Source organism: Terrapene carolina, unplaced genomic scaffold (genome assembly GCF_002925995.2).
Source record: "Terrapene carolina triunguis isolate 2854851 unplaced genomic scaffold, T_m_triunguis-2.0 Scaffold130, whole genome shotgun sequence".
In the NCBI taxonomy this organism is placed as follows: Eukaryota; Metazoa; Chordata; order Testudines; family Emydidae; genus Terrapene; species Terrapene triunguis.
Window position 1 is genome coordinate 135531 of NW_020664481.1, and position 18247 is coordinate 153777.

The 18247-nt window shown below is 50.1% G+C and overlaps 1 protein-coding gene across 2 annotated transcripts; it reads right to left on the minus strand.

Annotated features, from left to right (window-relative positions):
* Positions 1-8357: 8357 nt before the first annotated feature.
* On the minus strand, positions 8358-16855 carry CCNDBP1 (cyclin D1 binding protein 1). 2 transcript variants are annotated; one of them, XM_024196731.3, is made up of 11 exons: positions 16724-16855; positions 16519-16578; positions 14555-14634; positions 13809-13890; positions 13247-13343; positions 12799-12872; positions 12434-12510; positions 10901-11154; positions 10459-10519; positions 9809-9855; positions 8358-8466 (listed from the first exon to the last, which is right to left on the minus strand). In XM_024196731.3, the coding sequence occupies exons 1-11, from the start codon at positions 16818-16820 to the stop codon at positions 8358-8360; spliced, it is 1038 nt and encodes a 345-aa protein (XP_024052499.1). In that variant the 5' UTR covers positions 16821-16855. The 2 variants fall into 2 exon arrangements, with proteins under 2 accessions (XP_024052499.1, XP_024052500.1); XM_024196732.3 differs by lacking the exon at positions 16519-16578.
* Between the last annotated feature and the right edge of the window lie 1392 nt (positions 16856-18247).

Consider the following 18247-nt stretch of genomic DNA (forward strand, 5'->3'; position numbering starts at 1 on the left):
GCAGACAGTTGGCAGCCTGTGGGTAACGGGTTAGAATTGGGAAGTTCCTGGCACCCACCCATGGACAACATCTCTCTCTGACTCTAAAGAGTCTGAAATACCTCATCTGACTATTCCTATCCATCTGCTGCTATTGCTGCTGATCCAATCACAAGCCCACCTGGTTGTGCCCACTGTACAGAAATGGGTAAGCAACTGCTGACTTCAGCTAGATGAATGGCACTGCAGGCTCAGCACAGCCAGCCATCAGTGCTCTAGAGACAGGACAACACTGGTTATGTCTACACTGCAAATAAACTCCTCGGGCTGGCCTGTGCCAGCTGACTCAGGTTTGGGCTAATGTGCTATTTAATTGCAGTGTAGACTGTCCGGTTCAGGCTGGAGCCTGACCACTGGGACTCTGCCCCAACATGTAAAAAGCAACAGAGGGTCCTGTGGCACCTTTAAGACTAACAGAAGTATTGGAGCATAAGCTTTCGTGGGTGAATGCCCACTTCATCAGACATCTTGCGTCTGATGAAGTGGGCATTCACCCACGAAAGCTTAAGACTAACAGAAGTATTGGAGCATAAAGGTGCCACAGGACCTCTCTGGCTTTGTGGTAGGCTTGCCGTAGCTCCTTAATTTTCACGCGGCACTGCTGTGCGTCCCTGTTATGGCCTCTGTCCTTCGTGGCCTTGGAGACCTTTTCTAATATTTTGCCATTTCGTTTACTGCTACGGAGTTCAGCTAGCACTGATTCATCTCCCCATATGGCGAGCAGATCCCGTACCTCCCGTTCGGTCCATGATGGAGCTCTTTTGCGATCCTGGGACTCCATCACGGTTACCTGTGCTGATGAGCTCTGCGTGGTCACCTGTGCTCTCCACGCTGAGCAAACAGGAAATGAAATTCAAACGTTCGCGGGGCTTTTCCTGTCTACCTGGTCAGTGCATCTGAGTTGAGAGTGCTGTCCAGAGCGGTCACAATGAAGCACTGTGGGATAGCTCCCGGAGGCCAGTAACGTCGAATTCCGTCCACACTACCCCAATTCCGACCCGCTAAGGCCGATTTTATCGCTAATCCCCTCATCGGAGGTGGAGTAAAGAAACCGGTTTAAAGGGCCCTTTAAGTCGAAAGAAAGGGCTTCGTCGTGTGAATGTGTCCAGGCTTAATTCGATTTAACACTGCTAAAGTCGACCTAAACTCGTAGTGTAGACCAGGCCTGAGCCTCTCCCTCCCTTCCACCCAACAAAAAGGGCAAGGGGAAAAGAACACCAGCCTGATAAATATCTCCCAACTCCAATCAACTGATTACTACTGCTCCTCCCTCTCGCCCACCCCCTTTCTCTGTGCAACCCTGGTGCTCTTCTGGGCAAAGAGAACCCACTATTACCAACCACAAGAGATGAAAAATCATGAGTCAAACCCCAAAAAACCACAAGAATTTTTTCCAAAGCTATTAGGTTTTTTTGGGTCTGTCTTATTTTTTTTAAACACCCCCCCACACACACACATGTACCTGGACACACATGTGCATGCGTGCACATTCCTGCATGTTGCTCACTCCCCCAGATGTGTTGAGTATGGGGATTTTGGATCCCTGCTGCAGGAGCTCTCACCTCACAGCTGCCTGTGCCCTGACTAGCAACTAATTCTGTCCCCCTAATCAGTTCTACCTCACAACCCCCCAGTCCTCATCAGCCCGCAGCCTCACCTATTGCTTCTCTTGGGGGATCTTCACCCCTCCCCCGCCCTCTTGGTGGGGGTAAGCAGTAGGGTGACCAGACAGCAAGTGTGAAAAATTGGGATGGGGTGGGGGGGTAATAGGAGCCTATATAAGAAAAAGACCCAAAAATCAGGACTGTCCCTATAAAATTGGGACATCTGGTGACCCTCGTAAGCAGCGTCCCTCACTTCCAGGTTGTGGGGTGGAAGGGGGACAGCTCAAGGGGCTCTTCACCCCCCCTGCCCCTGGAGTGGGTACTGCAAGGAGGATGGGAACAGAGCTGCCCTGAGCTGCAGGGCTCTTTTTGCTCCCCCTCCTGTGAGAATGGCTTCAGGTTGCTGAGAGCAGGAGAGGGCTGGAGGGCAAGCATGTGCATGCATACTCTTCCTGTGGCAGCTCTGACTGGCTGCTCTGATCCAAGAGATGGGCAGGCAGCCAATCAGTGGGGGATTCCTCCCCTCCCTCCCAGCAGACGTGGTACTGATCACAGTTCCTACTCTGAGCACTAGTGGAGGAGTGCAGCCCAGTGGGATGCCCATCCTGTCGGGCACAGGCCTTAGGGCACCCTGGCTTAGAGGCTGCTCTAGGGAGCCACGCGAGTCCCAGGGTTTTATACTCGCATCTTAGTGTCCAGTGCAGTGTTTGGGCTGTTCAGACCTTGCCCCCCAACAGCTCCACCTTTCGCCGTCCCACACTGCAGCCCAGGCATGCCTAAAAAGACAAGGGAGAAGCCTGGAGGTTCAGGTTCTGATCTCAATTGATGGACGCCTCCACCAGCCTCCTCCCCTCCCCCCCCCCCACACATCAGTACATTACCAAACCTCTTTGTGCCCCTCCCCCCATGGTGCCTCTGGGGGCTAGAAAGAGAACAAAAGAGACTAGTGGCTTGTTACCTTCATGCAGTGTTATTGGGCGTGGCTGGTAGGCCCACTCCCTGCTCCGGAGGTGTAAGGGGGAGGGAGGTAAATAGTAGACCTGCTTCTCCTCCAGCTTCTTTGCCAAGCAGCTCCCCAATTCCTTCCCACCCTGGAGAGGGAAATCAGCCATTAGGGTATTTAAATACTGCCTCCCTCCCACCTCGACTGCATCATGCCAGGTTGCAATGGGAGCTACTAGATGGGGCATTAGTAACTAGATACAGATTTCATTCACACGCCTTAATTCACTCTCGCTGTTACTCACACTTAGGAGAACACACAGCAGTGCATGTGAGAGCCCCAGGGCAGAGTTTCGGGAACTGCAGCCAATGGGATCCTTCTATATTTTGCTTCACCCCCACCCCATCATCTGGACACACAAATTTTGAGATGCCTCTTTAGTCTGTTTCCTTATTGTTGGGAAGTCCCCAGATAGCCTGAACAGAGATATGTTTCTTTGGAATGTGACTGGACAACCTGCATTTGCAGACTTGTCTCTGGCTCCCCTTCACCCAGGCAGGCCCCCACCCTTAGACTTACAGGCCCCAGCCCCAGCAGTATGGGCTGTGAGATAAAGGAATCCCTCTTGACTTCTGCACAACAGGCCAGCAAAATGGGGGGGGGGGGGAGGGGAAAGAAGAGGAAAAGTCATGCTCCACCCCAAAAACAAACAGGCAACTTGGCAATTAGAGATGGTAAACAAGCCACAAGGCACCCGCCATGTCCTAGCAGGGAGCCCAAGAGGAGGTGAAGACATACAGAGCAGGAGCGACTCCTGCAGGACAGAGAACAGGGCATTAGACACGGGTCAAGATGAGCAAAATAAGACCTCTGCGGTGGTCTATGTTTATTATTTGTTAAGCTCTGAGAGCACACACTGTTCTGTACACAATACAAACTGCCGCTGCCCTAGGAAGGCACCTGCACGACCCATGGAAGAAGTGAAGTGCTAGCGCACTGCGAGGTCAATCCATGCAGAGAGAGCTGCATGGAATGAGGAAGTGAACTGAGACCAGCTTTGGTGATAGAGCGGTGCCTGGGGGACACAATAAGAGTTTAGGTCTGAGACTTAGGCTAGGGCACAGCGAGACAGGCCCTTGAAGGCTCTGTTAATAGGAACAACTGGAAGAGATACCATATCCGGTCACCTCAGACACCTACATCCTGGTCAGGACTGGCTCTAGGCACCAGCGTTCCAAGCATGTGCTTGGGGTGGCACTTTTCAAGGGGCAGCATTTTGGCCCTTTGGGGTCGGCATTTTAAGGGTGGCACTCCAGCTTTTTTTTTTTTTTTTTTTTGGCTTGGGGCAGTAAAAAACCTGGAGCCGGCCCTGATCCTGGTAATTAAGTGAGATGCACTCACATCTTTCCTACCCTTCCTGTCCAATTCATCACATATGATTGTTGAATTGAGGCCTTCACAGGCTGCTTTCTAATAATACGAGAGAACCAAGACACACAACAGTCAAGCTCTGCTGGAATAATTCCACTGTCTGTGTCCTGCTCCATCCACCTGATTATACTAGTAAAGAGGAAAGGACAGTAAGAGACTGTGGCTGGGTCTACACTACAGCGGGGGTCCGACCTAAGATACGCAACTTCAGCTACGTGAATACGGTAGCTGAAGTTGCGTATTTTAGGTCGGCTTACCTGGCGGTGAGGACGCGGGAAAGTCGACCGCTGCCGCGCTGCCGCCAACTCCGCTGCCGCCTCTTGCCGAGGTGGATTTCCGGAGTCGACGGCAGAGCGATCAGGGATCGATTTTACCGCGTCTTCACTAGACGCGGTAAGTTGATCCCCGATAGACCGATTGCTACCCGCCGGATCGGCGGGTAGTGAAGACATGCCCTGAGTTCATCTTGTGTAGCAGGTTCTCAGGAAAGAGAGGTGCTTGAGAGAGCCTGCAGAAAGATGAGAGAACTTGGGACTGACAGCACCAGCAAGACTGCTCCTTGCACTGTTCCTCCTGCCCTTGAAGAACCAGCACCTCTGCTCTTTGCCTGCATCCAATGCCAGAGTTCCCTGCTGCTGGGACATGATGTCCAACTCTCTGTGAAAGTGTCTAACAGGACCATTGGTAAGAAGGCTGTGCATCTGCTGCTGAGGTCCCTTTCCCTGCAGTACAGTTGCATGGCCATTACCCAGCTCTGGAAGGAGAAGCTTCATTTCCTTCTCAAAGATAACCAAGTTAAGGACTGTACCACATGCAACCACAATGCAGTCTGACCCAACAGGCACAGACGCTCCAGGGACAGAAAACCACTTCCAAACCCTACCCTTCACTTGGAGAGAAGTATGTTTAGTTCCCAAATGTGTGAAGAGTTGACCGAATAATCAAGTGTCACCAACTTGATTTACTGTTAGTGGGGGTCCACATGGGGACCCTATTCATATTACTGGGGTGCAAATTAAAAGCCTAGCTGGGACCATGTAGCTATTAAAATGATGGGGCCTGGGTAGTCTTGAGCACTACAATCCCAGCAGAATCACCCAGGCTGAGACTAGACACAAATCATCATCATTTGTTCCAGCCTGGGTGCCTGATGCACAGTCCAAGAGGGCACTGGGAGAAAGTCATCTGCTGAGGCGGACAGCATGCTGAAGGATGAAGCCTCCCCCAGTACGTACTTTGGACAGGAGGAGATCAGCATTTGCAAAGCCCAGCTCACTACTGAGGTAAAAGGATTGGGTCAGTCCTTTGTTACTGCAGCAACAAGAACACAATGACCTCCATGGCCACAAGCAGAACCAGTTTGTTGGTCTGAGTGGCTCAGAGGTGATCTTTTCCACCATGGAACTAAACTAAGGGACCTTTGGATGTGGGTTGGGAGAGAGCCGGCTAGGCTGCATTGCCATGTACAACCCCTCCTGCCCCGCCGTCCCCAAACTGCCCCAGCTCACTTTTTGGACCGGATAACCACAAACCTTAGAATCAATGGACTTCAGAGATCACTAAAGCACATCATAAACCCTGCACTCCAGTCTGGAGCACAAGGGAATACTATAGGAGCTCACAAACAAGGGATGCAGATTGGTAGAAGTGAGAGATCAAGAGTCTCACCTAAGAAGACGGACAACCACCAGTGGCTTCCAGACAGCCTGTTCTAACCTCCTCCACCCCTAGAAGCGTCTCACTTATTCTTTCTTAACTCCGGATCATTTACTTCTCTTCGCCGCTCCCAAAGAGTGCAGTGCATTACCAGCCAACCATAGCACAGACCAGCTTCCTAGCCCCCTGGCTGAGCCCCTGGTGGAGTGTGTGATGGCAGTCACAGACAGGGCTCATTTATAGAGACAGGAGGAATGGCTAAGGGCAAAGTGACTCTCCCTGAGCAGAGCAACTTATTCTGCAATAGGCACAACCCAGAGCTAGAGACTAATGCACTGAAGACAGGCTGCATTTATTATTGCTTTATAGCCCCCAAGGGTGAACAGGCTACTAGGCTGGCATTACTGGCAAAGCGGGGCAGGGAAGACCAGGCAGAAACCACTATACCTGAAAGTCCATCACCTGTTTTTTTCTTACTAAGAATTGATGTCTTGGATTCCACTAATATCACAGGAAAGAGACAAGCCAAGGAAGAAAAATTGCAACAAATGTTTAATACAGAAAGACAAACTGAGTACATGGCATTTGGGAAAAGCCTCAGCCCCACTGACAGAGCAGTCGAAGAGGAACCACATAAGGGTAACACTAAAGCATCACTGGGGGCATGGAGATGAAACAGATACACGTCAACAAAACATGGAGATGTTTACTGCATTAAGCTGTGCATGTTCTCCCTGAGGAATTGGAAGGAGCTGTTTTTCAGCATGGGACAGGGAGCAAGTTCCAGCTGCTTGGACAACTGAGTTAAACTATTTGTTCAGCCAAGGCTTGTAAGTAATGCTGACTGGGACATTTCAAGCCATCTCTCAGAGGCAGCTGTGTGGGTGTTAGCAATGCCCAGCAGCATAGCAAATCCCCCCTGCTTCTCTGCTGGTGTAAGACACAAGCCTACTTCCTTGGTTTGCAGAAAGCTCCCATCCCTAGACGTGCAAGAGGCTCTCTCCCCCACGGCTGGGTATTAATTTGTCTGGCACAGTGCTACATTCCTTGGGGTGTAGTGTAAGTACATACCCACCTGTACGAGACACAGTGGTCTTAGCTCTGCTGATGGAAGTTCCCTTGGCCCAGCTGCCAGATTTTCCAGCTCTTCAGGGGCCCCTGTAACCAGTTTCATCCCGAGTTCAACCCAAGGAGAGGGATACAGAGGAAGAAAGCAAAACATGGCTAAGCTTTTTATAAGTGTCCATGTCTTTATTGGGCTGATTTGGTCTTGGAAGAGGTCTTCACACAGCCCCAGGCAGTTCAGAAAACCATAGGGCCCTCCTAGACCATGAGGTGCAGCCATCCTCCTCTTGCCCTTTTTCCAGAAGGTTTTTACTAAATGTCTATCGCTGGCTTTGCAGATAATCCCCAAACATGAATGGGGGATCGCAAGGAGCGGGGGACAGGTACATCCTTTGAGAGTTTTCACTCCCTTTGCCTTAGCTTCCCCTCCCTTACAGCCCCCAGTCCTTCCCCAATGCTCTGGTATCAGAACTCTGGCCCTTTCTTCTTACTCCATATTGGTGCCTGTCAAATGCATCTCCAGCCCCCGAGAACTATGAACAAAGCAAATAACTGCACTGCCTAGACTATCTCCTCCTGCATAGCAGATTGGGCTCTGTACAGCCTGGCAGCATGCTGCGTTTACCCATCCCCTTTCACCCCACCCAGACAGGGCCCAGAAGACTCACCGTGCATCTTGACTGTAGCCAGAATATGGAGGGCTACAGAAGCATCAACACTGTGGCTGCTAGATCCCAGCGTATAGCAGGTGCTACTATCCTGAGCCCCAGCCCCAACGTGGGTTCTCTCCAGGGACGGGAGTTTATGCTGGATGGTGGAGCTACACAGGAGTCAGCAACATTCACTCTAATTCAAGGCACATTTAAGCCATGTTAAATGTTGTCTTATTACGTTCTCAGCCTAATGCCCATCTAGCCCAACATCCCCTGAGTCCAGGCAAAACCATCCCAGCTAGGCACTGATTTCTCACTGTACCTTTATACTATGCCCATCCCCATGGCATCAGGGTGCCTCAGCTATCAAGAAGAATCAAGGAGAAAAAAAGAGCATCAGCCTGGGATTTTAAGGGGAAGATGCTGCATCTCCCTAGAACCGCACTCTAGTGCCCACAGGGCCAGGGAGTTGTTGAACTAGCAGATAACAGTTCCCACTGTATCCTCACTGGAAGGGAGCAAATTCCTCTATTCCTTTCCCATAATTCAGAGGGAAGTGAGGGCATCACTCCATACATTCTCAGGCTGGCAGGAGAAAATGTACCCTTCACGGGTCCAGTCCAGCCTCATGAAGGTAGAAAAACCCTTAGAACAAAGCCACCATGTGAACCTAGTGACATTTTATTGCCCTTTCTGCCCTGTAGGGCAGCCCTAGAGCCAAGTCCAAGGGGGCAAGACACATTCACAACATCAAGATGCAGCTTCTCATTGTCCCAGGAAACAAATCAAGGGTGGCAGTGTTGGCAATTGCCAGAGAAGACCAGCAAGTCACACTTTGCATTTGCAAAGTTCTTCCAGGTTGGAAAAGCTCTTCCTTCAAGTGCCAACCCCATTGCTCTCCTTGTGTTCAGGGAACAACCAGATGCACCAGAAAGGCAGCTGTTAGAGACCCCGGCCGCAGAAGCACTAAAGTTCACTCTGTGTGAAGTCCTTAATTTTGTCCATGTTGTGATCTACCGCACCAGTGAGAAACTGAACCCAGCCTTCCTCTGATGGGGGACACACATGGCTTGACCTGCAGAAAAAGGAGAGGCATTAGAATGACTTTGAGGTACTGTATATCTAGGCATCTCCAGACTACAGAGTGCCAGGTACCACAGGACCATGTCACGAAGAGCTAGACTACCACAGGGTTATAAAGGAAAAGTCTCTGCAGACTCAGAGTGCCCTTGTCAGGGAGGGAGTTATCTGTACCGTCTGCCTATGCCCAGCAGGGAGTGGTCTCTCGACAACACCCTACACACACACCCACCCTTTGCCTCACCATTCTGGCAGGTTTAGGTTGGACATTAGGAAAAACTTCCTAAGTATCAGGGTGGTTAAGCACTAGAATAAATTGACTAGGGAGGTTGTGGAATCTCCATCATTGGAGATTTTTAAGAGCAGGTTAGACAAACACCACCAGGGATGGTCTAGACAATACTTAGTCCTGCCATGAGAGTGCAGGGACTGGACTAGATGACCTCTCGAGGTCCCTTCCAGTTCTATGATTCTTTGCTGCATGCTGGTCTCTGTGTGTGTGGCGGCGGGAGAGAGTAGGGGGAGACAATCTGTAATCTCTACCCTTACCGTGTCCACTAATTTCCAGCAATCTCTGTACCCGCCTGCCCATCCAGTGCCCTGCATCCCCACCCCCTACAGGGAGGGGTCTCTGCCACACTTTGTATCCACAATTCAAGAAGGATGTTGATAAATTGGACAAGGTTCAGAGAAAAGCCAAGAGAATGATTAAAGGATTAGAAAACATGCCTCGTACTGACTGAGCTCCTTGGGTCTGTTTAGCTTACCGAAAAGAAGGTAAAAGGGTGACTTGATCAGTACCTACATGAGGAGCAAATATTTAATAATGGGCTCTTCAGTCTAGTAAAGGTATAACATGAGCCAATGGTTGGATGTTGAAGCTAGACAAATTCAGAGTGGAAATATGGTGTAAATTGTTAACAGTGGGGATAATTAACCATTGGAACAATTTATCCAGGGTTGTGGTGGATTTTCCATCGCTGTCGATTTTTGTTTTAAGGATGTGGTCTAGTTCAAAAGGAATTATTGTGGGGCAGATCTCTGGCCAGTGTTACACGGGACGTCAGACTAGATTATCACAATGGCCCCTTCTGGTCTTCGACTCTAAGAAACCCCCATATCATCTCTCCCCACAGCCATTGCTCCCTTTGGTGCAATCAGGGTAATTCCCAAAGGTACACATTTGCTCTCCACAAGCCTTCTGAGGAGCCCAGGCTGAGTCACCTCTGGCACAATTTCTCTAACAACATGCAGAAAGAGGGCAACTAGAACTCCCTCTCGCCCCCTCCCCCTCCAGAAACACTCTGAGCTCAGGAAGGGCCACATGCCATACTCACTTTGTAATTTCTAGGACTTTCTTTAATACAGAGGCCAGTTTGGCAGCCTAAAAGGAAGCAAAAGGGAAAACAATTGAGCCAATGTGGCAAGCACGGTCCCAGCACTGCTGTGGGGAGTCGAGGACACATGCAGGAATCCTCTATCATAGGAGGCATCCTAGCATAGCCGGGGAGTAGGAAGAGACACCTCTATACCCAGCATGGGAAGTGACCACCTAAAGGTGTTGTGGGGAACTACCCCCAGCCTAGTGTTGCCATGGAGGAGGAGCTACTCCCCACAACAGAGGCAGCTTTGGGTCTCTGCTCCCTTGAGCAGTGGCATCCAGACACCTCTATGGGTCACACAGCTATGACAGGATGGCAATGTCAGCACAGACTATGTACCCTCTCCATTTACTCTCTCCTTCCTGGTGGGCTCAAGACTCTGTGAAAGAAGGAAGAGAACAGCACGGACAAGCTTACTCAGGAAGCCAAGTGGGTGTGACCCAACAGAAAACAGGCAGTCTTCATACCCAACAACTTGCCACTGGGCCAGGGGACGATTACCAACTGCCCTCAGAGACACTAGCTCCCACTTTTATTTCCTCTGTTCCCTGCAGGAGCCAGGCTGATGCCCTTTGCTCGTGAGCTGGGGAGTGGTAGGTACTTACATTGAGTCGCACAGCCAGCTGGTTCATGGGTGGATACATACTCAGTGCCAGCTCATCAACGCTAGGGCAGAAGACAGAAGTTTCAGTATGAGAAAGGGGGCCTAGCAGTCAGCCCAGCCAGTGGATGGGCAAAGGCTATCCCTGCCACCAAACACATTAACTGTGGGAGTGAGTCAGGCTCTGCACAGCTCAGCAGGAAACCAACATCAGCTGTATCTAGCAAATACTGTCTCATTTCTGTCCCAATCCTCAGTGACCACCCATCCCCCATCACAACTATCCCTGGCCCAGTCAGAGCAACTCTCCTACAGACTATTCCAGGGCCCCACTGCCCTCATGAGTGCAGAAGGAAACTCTTGCATAATGCAGTTCCCTGACCTAGCCGGCCAACAAGGACTCCCCTAGCACAGATAGCACTGAGAGGGGAAAGAGACTGACTCACCTCGGGCTGATCTCATTGGTGATGTCTGCAAGATCATCTAGCTGAGCCACCTGTTCTGGGGTGTCTGCTTTGCCGTGAACCTTCACTGCACCCAAGAGCTTCTTCAGGCAGGCTTTGGAGGCCTTCATCAGCCCCATGCAGGGACCAAGTAGCTTCCGGTCAGCCTCAGACCAGTAGGTGTCCCTATTGCCCCGAGAGCCCAACTCCTCATCCTCCATGATGTCACTGTAGGGGTCCCGATCTTCCCCCTGAGCCTGAGGACACATATATTGGAAAGCAAGAGCCCACCATCTGTCCCCATAGTGCCCCTGAGGGAAGGGGTGAGTACTACATAGAGTCTGCTTAAGTAGTTTGCAGGGTTTCCCTGCAATGTCTTCAGGACTGGAGTCAAACACCTGAGACCTTTTCTCCTTCGGGAATTGGCTTAAAAAAAAAAAAATCAACTCCTCAGACACACCTGGCCACTGATCAGCAACAGCCTAGCAGGTAGTCCCTGCTCCAACCCTACACCAGCAAACTAAGCCATGCAAAGACAAAACAAGGCACTGGCTTCACAAAAGCCACATATTAAGTAGTGGAATTAGGCTGAGGTGTGAACATTGGTTTGCATGACTCTGGTTTGTGTCAAAATCAAGATATAGGAGCCATGACAACCTGGATAAATGTCATGGATTTACAGGATATGTGCTACACCCCAGCTTTTAAATAGTCCCTTGAAGGTATCCCTTCAGCATGCCAGACCCTCAGGGGGGTCTTCCTGTCCACAGGGATAGGCCACACAGCCTCAACACTCCTGAGACTGAGCCTCTGGGCTCCAACATTCCAGTTTCACAACGTGAGCTCTGCCCAGGAAGTTTACTGCAACAGACTCCCGTCCAAAGACTTTTTACCGTCTTCAGAGATCCATGCACTACGCAAGTATTTGCAGTGACACCAGGCAGCCTTTTCAAAACAGAGTACAGCTTTTAGTCAATTGAAACACAGCATCAGGAAGTCCTTAGGTTACATAGAGAAGCAAAAGTGAAGACACAGTCCACACTGGACAAAGCCCTCTCTAGGAACCATCTTGGTTTCCTTTTTCTCTCTCTTTGTGTCCCTCTCAAGCCACCTCTTATCCTAGTTTCTTGTCACTTGTCTTCCTCCTGCAAACCATGCTGAGTTTATATGTTCCCCTGGTGGAGTTTCCAATGGATAGGTGTCAATTATTCAGCCCTGGGGATTCCCATTGTCCTTCCAGACCCTCCATTGATATGGGTCTGTTTCAGCCAGTCTTTAGACCCAATCATACCACTCCAGACAGTTAGGTGATACACACATCTGCTTTGCTTCAGGAGCATTTTAACCCTTTGTCACACTGGGTAACAAATCAATAATCAAGTCAGTCATTGCCATGCATATCAGTCATAAAAAATATTTCAGAATTCCCAGTTCATCACAACAGAAAACCACGTCTCGGTTTCACTACAGCATCACTGCAGGAAACCCCCCCAACAGTGGGCTCTGTCCCCAGCAAAAATAAAGGGACTTCCTCACCTGCTCCATTTCCTCCACCGCATCCCTGACCACACCCAGATAGGCGGCCATGGCTGACAGGACTGCTGCCTGGTTATCTGCACACAAAAGTCAAAGAGAGAAGGATGAAAGAGGACTGTACGGATCTTACCAGCTCCCCAGCATCCACCACACTCCTCTGGGTCACTGGATCAGTAACCTCCACAGAACTGCAGGGTCACAATGCAGGTGACCCCACCTGGCTCCTGAGCATGTAATGGGGTCTAGGAATGGCATCATTTCTGCTGCAGGATCTAGGCTCCAAGATAACAGCTGCAGTGTTCCCCTTTAGTAGGTTCAGGGACTGTCGATTTCTGAAGCCCACTCCTTGGATCCATGTCACTCACCTTGTGGCAGATGGGAAATCTGTTCACATGCCTCCCATACACTACCAGTTGATATAAGCTGCTCCTGAGACAAACTGAAAAAGAAGAGAGTCCCTCAGGGTGCTGGGACCTATAAACATTGACAAGGGGATACCCTGTACTTAGCGAGAGACAGGAAATATGGCGCTCCGAGAATCAGGCCAAGAATCTGTGCTGAGGACAACCTACTCCAAATTGCATGAGTTGCCCAGCAACACAAATATTCCCCCCACCTCCTTCACAAGAGTCCTACCTCTCCCAGGCCCCCCCTCCCTGTCACATACAGAGCTACATTCAACCCTCTGTGCAGGGGGGCACGCTCAGTTGGTTACTGTTTTGGATTGAGAGGGTATGCATGGGGCTTTCATTTTCTTTCCCCATCTACTTAACCTAGCAGTATTTAATGGGGGCATTGCTGGATCAGTATTACCTCTGCAGTGGAGTACGGAGAATCACGTCTGTGAGCTGGATCATTCCTTCCACTACCTCGGCAGTGGCATCTCGCACCATCTTCCGCAGAGTGGTACCTAGATGAGATTGAGCAAGGAATGATGCAGCCTGACACTATCACAGTGAAAGCCAGCCCCTCCCCCCCTCCAAACACAGACAAGGTCAAACAGGCAGCTGCTCCTACTCTCTCTCACACACACACACACAGATGTGCCTTCTGTATAAAGCCCCCTCAGGACAAGCACCTGTGCCTCCTGAATGAGTCTTCTGCTCCCATCCTCACTTTCCTATAGCACTTTTGGACAAGGATCTCAACACACTTAAACATGAATTAAGATTCACTGCTCCCTACATCAGCCCCATTTACAGATAGAGAAACTGAGGCACAGCGAAAGGGGATTGATTTACTCAAGGCCATACTGCACGTCTGTAACAGAGCTGAGGATGGGAGTCCCTTTGCCTGCCACAACTTGATCCCTTGTGAATGTCAACTTTCCTTTCTGAGGGGAAGTGGCGGCACAAACCTGGTCTCACTGCCTCACCTTGGCTCTTGGGAAGCCAGTAATATACTGTGGCAGCTGCCAGGACAGCATTCTGGACGCCTTCGCTCAGTTTCTGACAGTCCTGAAAACAGTGGACAAAAAGGATCAGGAATGAAAGGGGTGACAGTGCAATCCCATTAAAATCCACCAGCTCCATCTGAAGGCAGATCACTTTCTTACACACTGTTGTTCTCAGCTGGAGACTCTGCCAATTGGAGGAGAGGCAAAAAGCCAGCTGGGGGTAATGGGGGAAGAAGGTGAAGGACCAGAGTCCAATACACTTAAAATTATTTTGAAATGTAACAACAGAGTAAGGCCCAGTCTGGTGCTCAGCTGTCTAATGCCACATCATACTCTAGGCATCAGATAGCCTTCTCCCCACCCCAAGGCATTCACATATTGGTAAATTGCTATGGTCAAGTTGGGTGTGGGAGGAGGAAAGTTCGTACTATTGTCTTGAACTATGTGGCTCTTTTCCCATAAACACCTGGGTTGAAACCTTCCACAGCCAATGAGCTGCTCCCTCAGCTCTGACAATTCTCTATGCAACAAGACTGGGAAGTTGTGCCATTCTAAAGAAGAGTGAAAGGGTGCAATTACATCCCACAAACATCAATGAGAAGAACCATTTGTTTTATTTTTTAACCCAAACTAACTTTGTCCTAGTTCAAGGGAGCAAGACACAAGAAGGGACTGCGATGTGGGAGAAACCTTGAGATTTTCCTTGACGTGGGGCATGCACCCACCTCTGCAGAAGGCAGCGGAGGCCTTGAGAATGCCAGACTCAACTTCGTAGCTTCCTGGGATGTCGCTTTGAACGTCTGACCTAAGGAACAATTCAATGGAGTCAGGACATTAGACACTGTCTCTGGCAAAGGGGGAGATACCAGGCATCAGTCATACAGCCCCTTTTCCTCCATCTGCCCATCTGTTAGATAAAGCCTACATCAGTTCCCAGTTAGGAAACTCAGCTTAAGGAGAGATGGCGGCAATTCAGAGGAACACAAACTGTTGAACTGATCAGATGAAGGTCCATCTAGCCCAGACTCCTGTCTCCAGTGGGACCAGCTGCTTGATAGGAAGGGGTAAGAAACTCTATAATGTTTGTAAGGATACTTATGAAATTAAAGAATTAAAGTTAGCTTAACTTTGGTTAAGAAAATAATATATTTGCTAGTAAGTAAGAAAATGACTTACTCAGGAAATAAATGAAGACTGAAAATACTAAGTTATGAGACCAGAATGTAGAATGGGAAAAATATATTGTTCAAAAAGTAACTAAAACAATAAAAAACTACAGTAATGTGACAAAGAAAAAAATGTCTTAAAAGAAACAATAGAGAACCTTCCCACTGTTCTGTTGGTAAGCAAGGAGGGGAAGTAAACAAGGAAGGAATGCAGCAGTGATAAACTGCTTCAGCCTGGGTGTTTGCTAAAACTAGCAAGTTAGCTGAAGGGTATAAGGAGAGCCATGAATCTGAAGGTTCTTTATCAAATCTGATCCAATCATGCTGAGGAAAACTAGGGTGAGAGGAATATTCTCTGATCTGATCCATCTCTGAGTATAATTGATCCTAAGATTATGGATGTGTGTTGCTGTATTGGATGTCACAAACTACTTATTATTTAGGCTTTTTAAGTATATTTAAAGCAATTGTGTATATACCATTTGGCCTTTGGACTTAATAAAATAATTGATGGTTAGTTAATGTCTGGTGGTGCCCTGTATTATCAATGTTCATAAATCATAGTTCAAACAATGTTGAATTTTCTTTTAAATCCTACTAGGTGCTTTTCCTGAGTGAATTCCACAGGCAGAGTTATGCACTGTACAAAAAAGTCTCTCTCTCCAGTTTTAAATGTATTGCCTTTCATTACTGAGCATCCTTTATTCAGAAAGTGTGGGTAGGAGCACCCTAATTCACCCATTCGTTGTTTGGAATACGTTTATCACGTCCCCTCTTATTTATCTCCAAAACTAAACAGTCCTATTACTTTAATTAATTTCATATAGCAATCTCTCCAGGACATTCTTGCCACCTATCTTTGAATCCCCACTATTGCTTTGCTGCTATACCTCTTTAGAGATGGGGTGACTAGCACTGACACAGTACTGCTCAGGGTGCACCACTAATTTATAATATGTTCAGTCTCATTTTCTATGTCATCCTGTGTGGATCCTAACTTTTTGTTTATCTTTTTTGACCACTGATACAGACGGTACAGAGCTTTTTACTGAGCTGTCCAAAACAAGGCCTACATCTTTTTCCTAACCACAGTTCACTTGAAACCTGATTTATTATTCCTTACAACATGCATAACATTGTCCTTGTCAACACTGACTTTTTCTTGTTATCGTACTACCAATCACGCAGTGTTACCCATTCATTTAGCTTGGTTAGATCCCACTGAAGTCCCTCAGAGTCTTCTCTGATCTTGCCTAATCTACAAAGTTTGCCACCACACTGCTCATTCCCTTTTTCAGATCATCATATCGATCTCAACTACCATTCCTAGCATAGAGCCTTGGGGCACCCTTTGCTACTCTTCTCGGTCTCTTAGCCATTGTTCAATCCATGACAGGACTTTTCCTCTCGCCCCTTGATTGTGTTGTTCATTTAAAAGCTTCATGAGGCATTTTGGCAAAAGATGTTCAGATATAACTTGTCTAGTGGTTCTTTTATCCATGACTGACGGACTGAACATTTACCTAGCGTGTCCCAGAAGCGCTGCTGCTCGAAGGTCTCGCTGCTCTCCCGCGACTCCCCTTCTGCAAAGACACCAGCGCAGCACCTCAGACAGGGGCCGGGGCCGGGGCCGGGGCCCGCGCCTCCCGCCCCGCGTCCCCCGGAGCTCCCAAGCCCGGCCCAGAGGCTCCCCTCCCGCGACCCCTGAACCCCGCCGCGCCGCCGCACCTCGGATCCGGGACAGCGCCGGCCGCAGCACTTCGCGGAGGTGCCGCAGCGGCTCCAACGCCCGCGCCGGCCCCGCAGCCCCCGGCTCCCGCTCCATCCGCTCCGCTACAGTCCCTGCTGCGGCTGCGGCTGCGCTCGCTCGAGCGATCTGCGCATGCTCCCGAGCCGCGCAGGAAGACACCGCCGTCGCTCGCCGGCTGCTCTAAGAGGCGCGCGGCGCCGTGTGACAGCAACGCGTTAAAAGGGCGGCAGGGGGACGGAACCCGAGGGCGCAAACGTTGGCAAAAATCGGCCGAGAACTGAAGTGGGCGGTGGCTAAAGGCGCTCGAGCCCGGACCCTATTCAGTGACTCTCCAGCTACTTCCGGCCTCGCACGGACCCCACTCAGTGTGGCACCAGAGCGACTTCCGCTCTCACCCGGAACCCACACGAGAAGTGCCGAGACCGGTTCCGCGCTTGCCAAGCAGCTTAAAAGACACCAACGTGGCGTGTAATGTCTTCGAGTTGCTTCTTGCTTCTGGTTTGGGGCTTCGTGCTTTAAGGGGGTTATTGATGTGGCTTGTTTTGGGCTTCCAGGGGAGGGGCTGCCTTTTTTTTTTTTTTTAAGAATTTCCCACCCGAGAGCATGATTGGCTCCCGAGTGCACAATCCCTCTGACTAAAGAAAGGATCTGGGAGACTAACCGTCCCCAGGGCCAAGGGGAAGAGGCCAACGCTCCAGGTCAGCCCATTGACAGGACCCTACAGGCCAATGAGGGAAGTGGGAGTACCGACTCTACTCCCTTTCCAAACCCCCCATAGTGAAGTGTGAGGTCACAGGGGTCGCCCTTCCAGGGTGGTGCGCTGGGTCAAGCCTGAGCCCGGGGGGAGACGACACCTTACAGGGAAAAGCAACAGGGAGTCCGGTGGCACCTTTAAGACTAACAGATGTATTAGAGCATAAGCTTTCGTGGGTGAATACCCATTTCATCAGACACATGCCCACGAAAGCTTATGCTCCAATACATCTGTTAGTCTTAAAGGTGCCACAGGACTCTCTGTTGCTTTTTTAGAGATCCAGACTAACACGGCTACCCCTCTGATACCTTACAGTGAAACCCCTCTGGACAGGACCAGCACTGGACCCATTAGGGAAGACTTGCTGATCCCTACAAGGAGGCACTGGGACAGCTACGTAGCAGTGAGGAGGTCTGCAGACCTGGTCTTGCCCCTCCCCCGCACCCGGGCCTGAGAGAGGGACACACTGGCTGTTTTCTTAGCATGCCCCAGCCCCCAGAGAGCCAAGGATATGTCCAACCCCAACACGGCAGGAACAAGCCAGGGGCCATTGTGGAGACATCTCCCTCCTCCTCCCAGCAGCTGCCTCTAGAGAGCTGCTTGCTGGCGCAGCTGGCAGTGCAGCACTGGGCTGGGCGAGACACACAGGGCCAGCACGGGGAAGATAATGGGAGGCAGCAGTGCTGGGGGGAGGGGAGAAGAGACAGAGCCCAGCCCTTAGGGTGGGGGACAGACAGTAGCCTGGGGA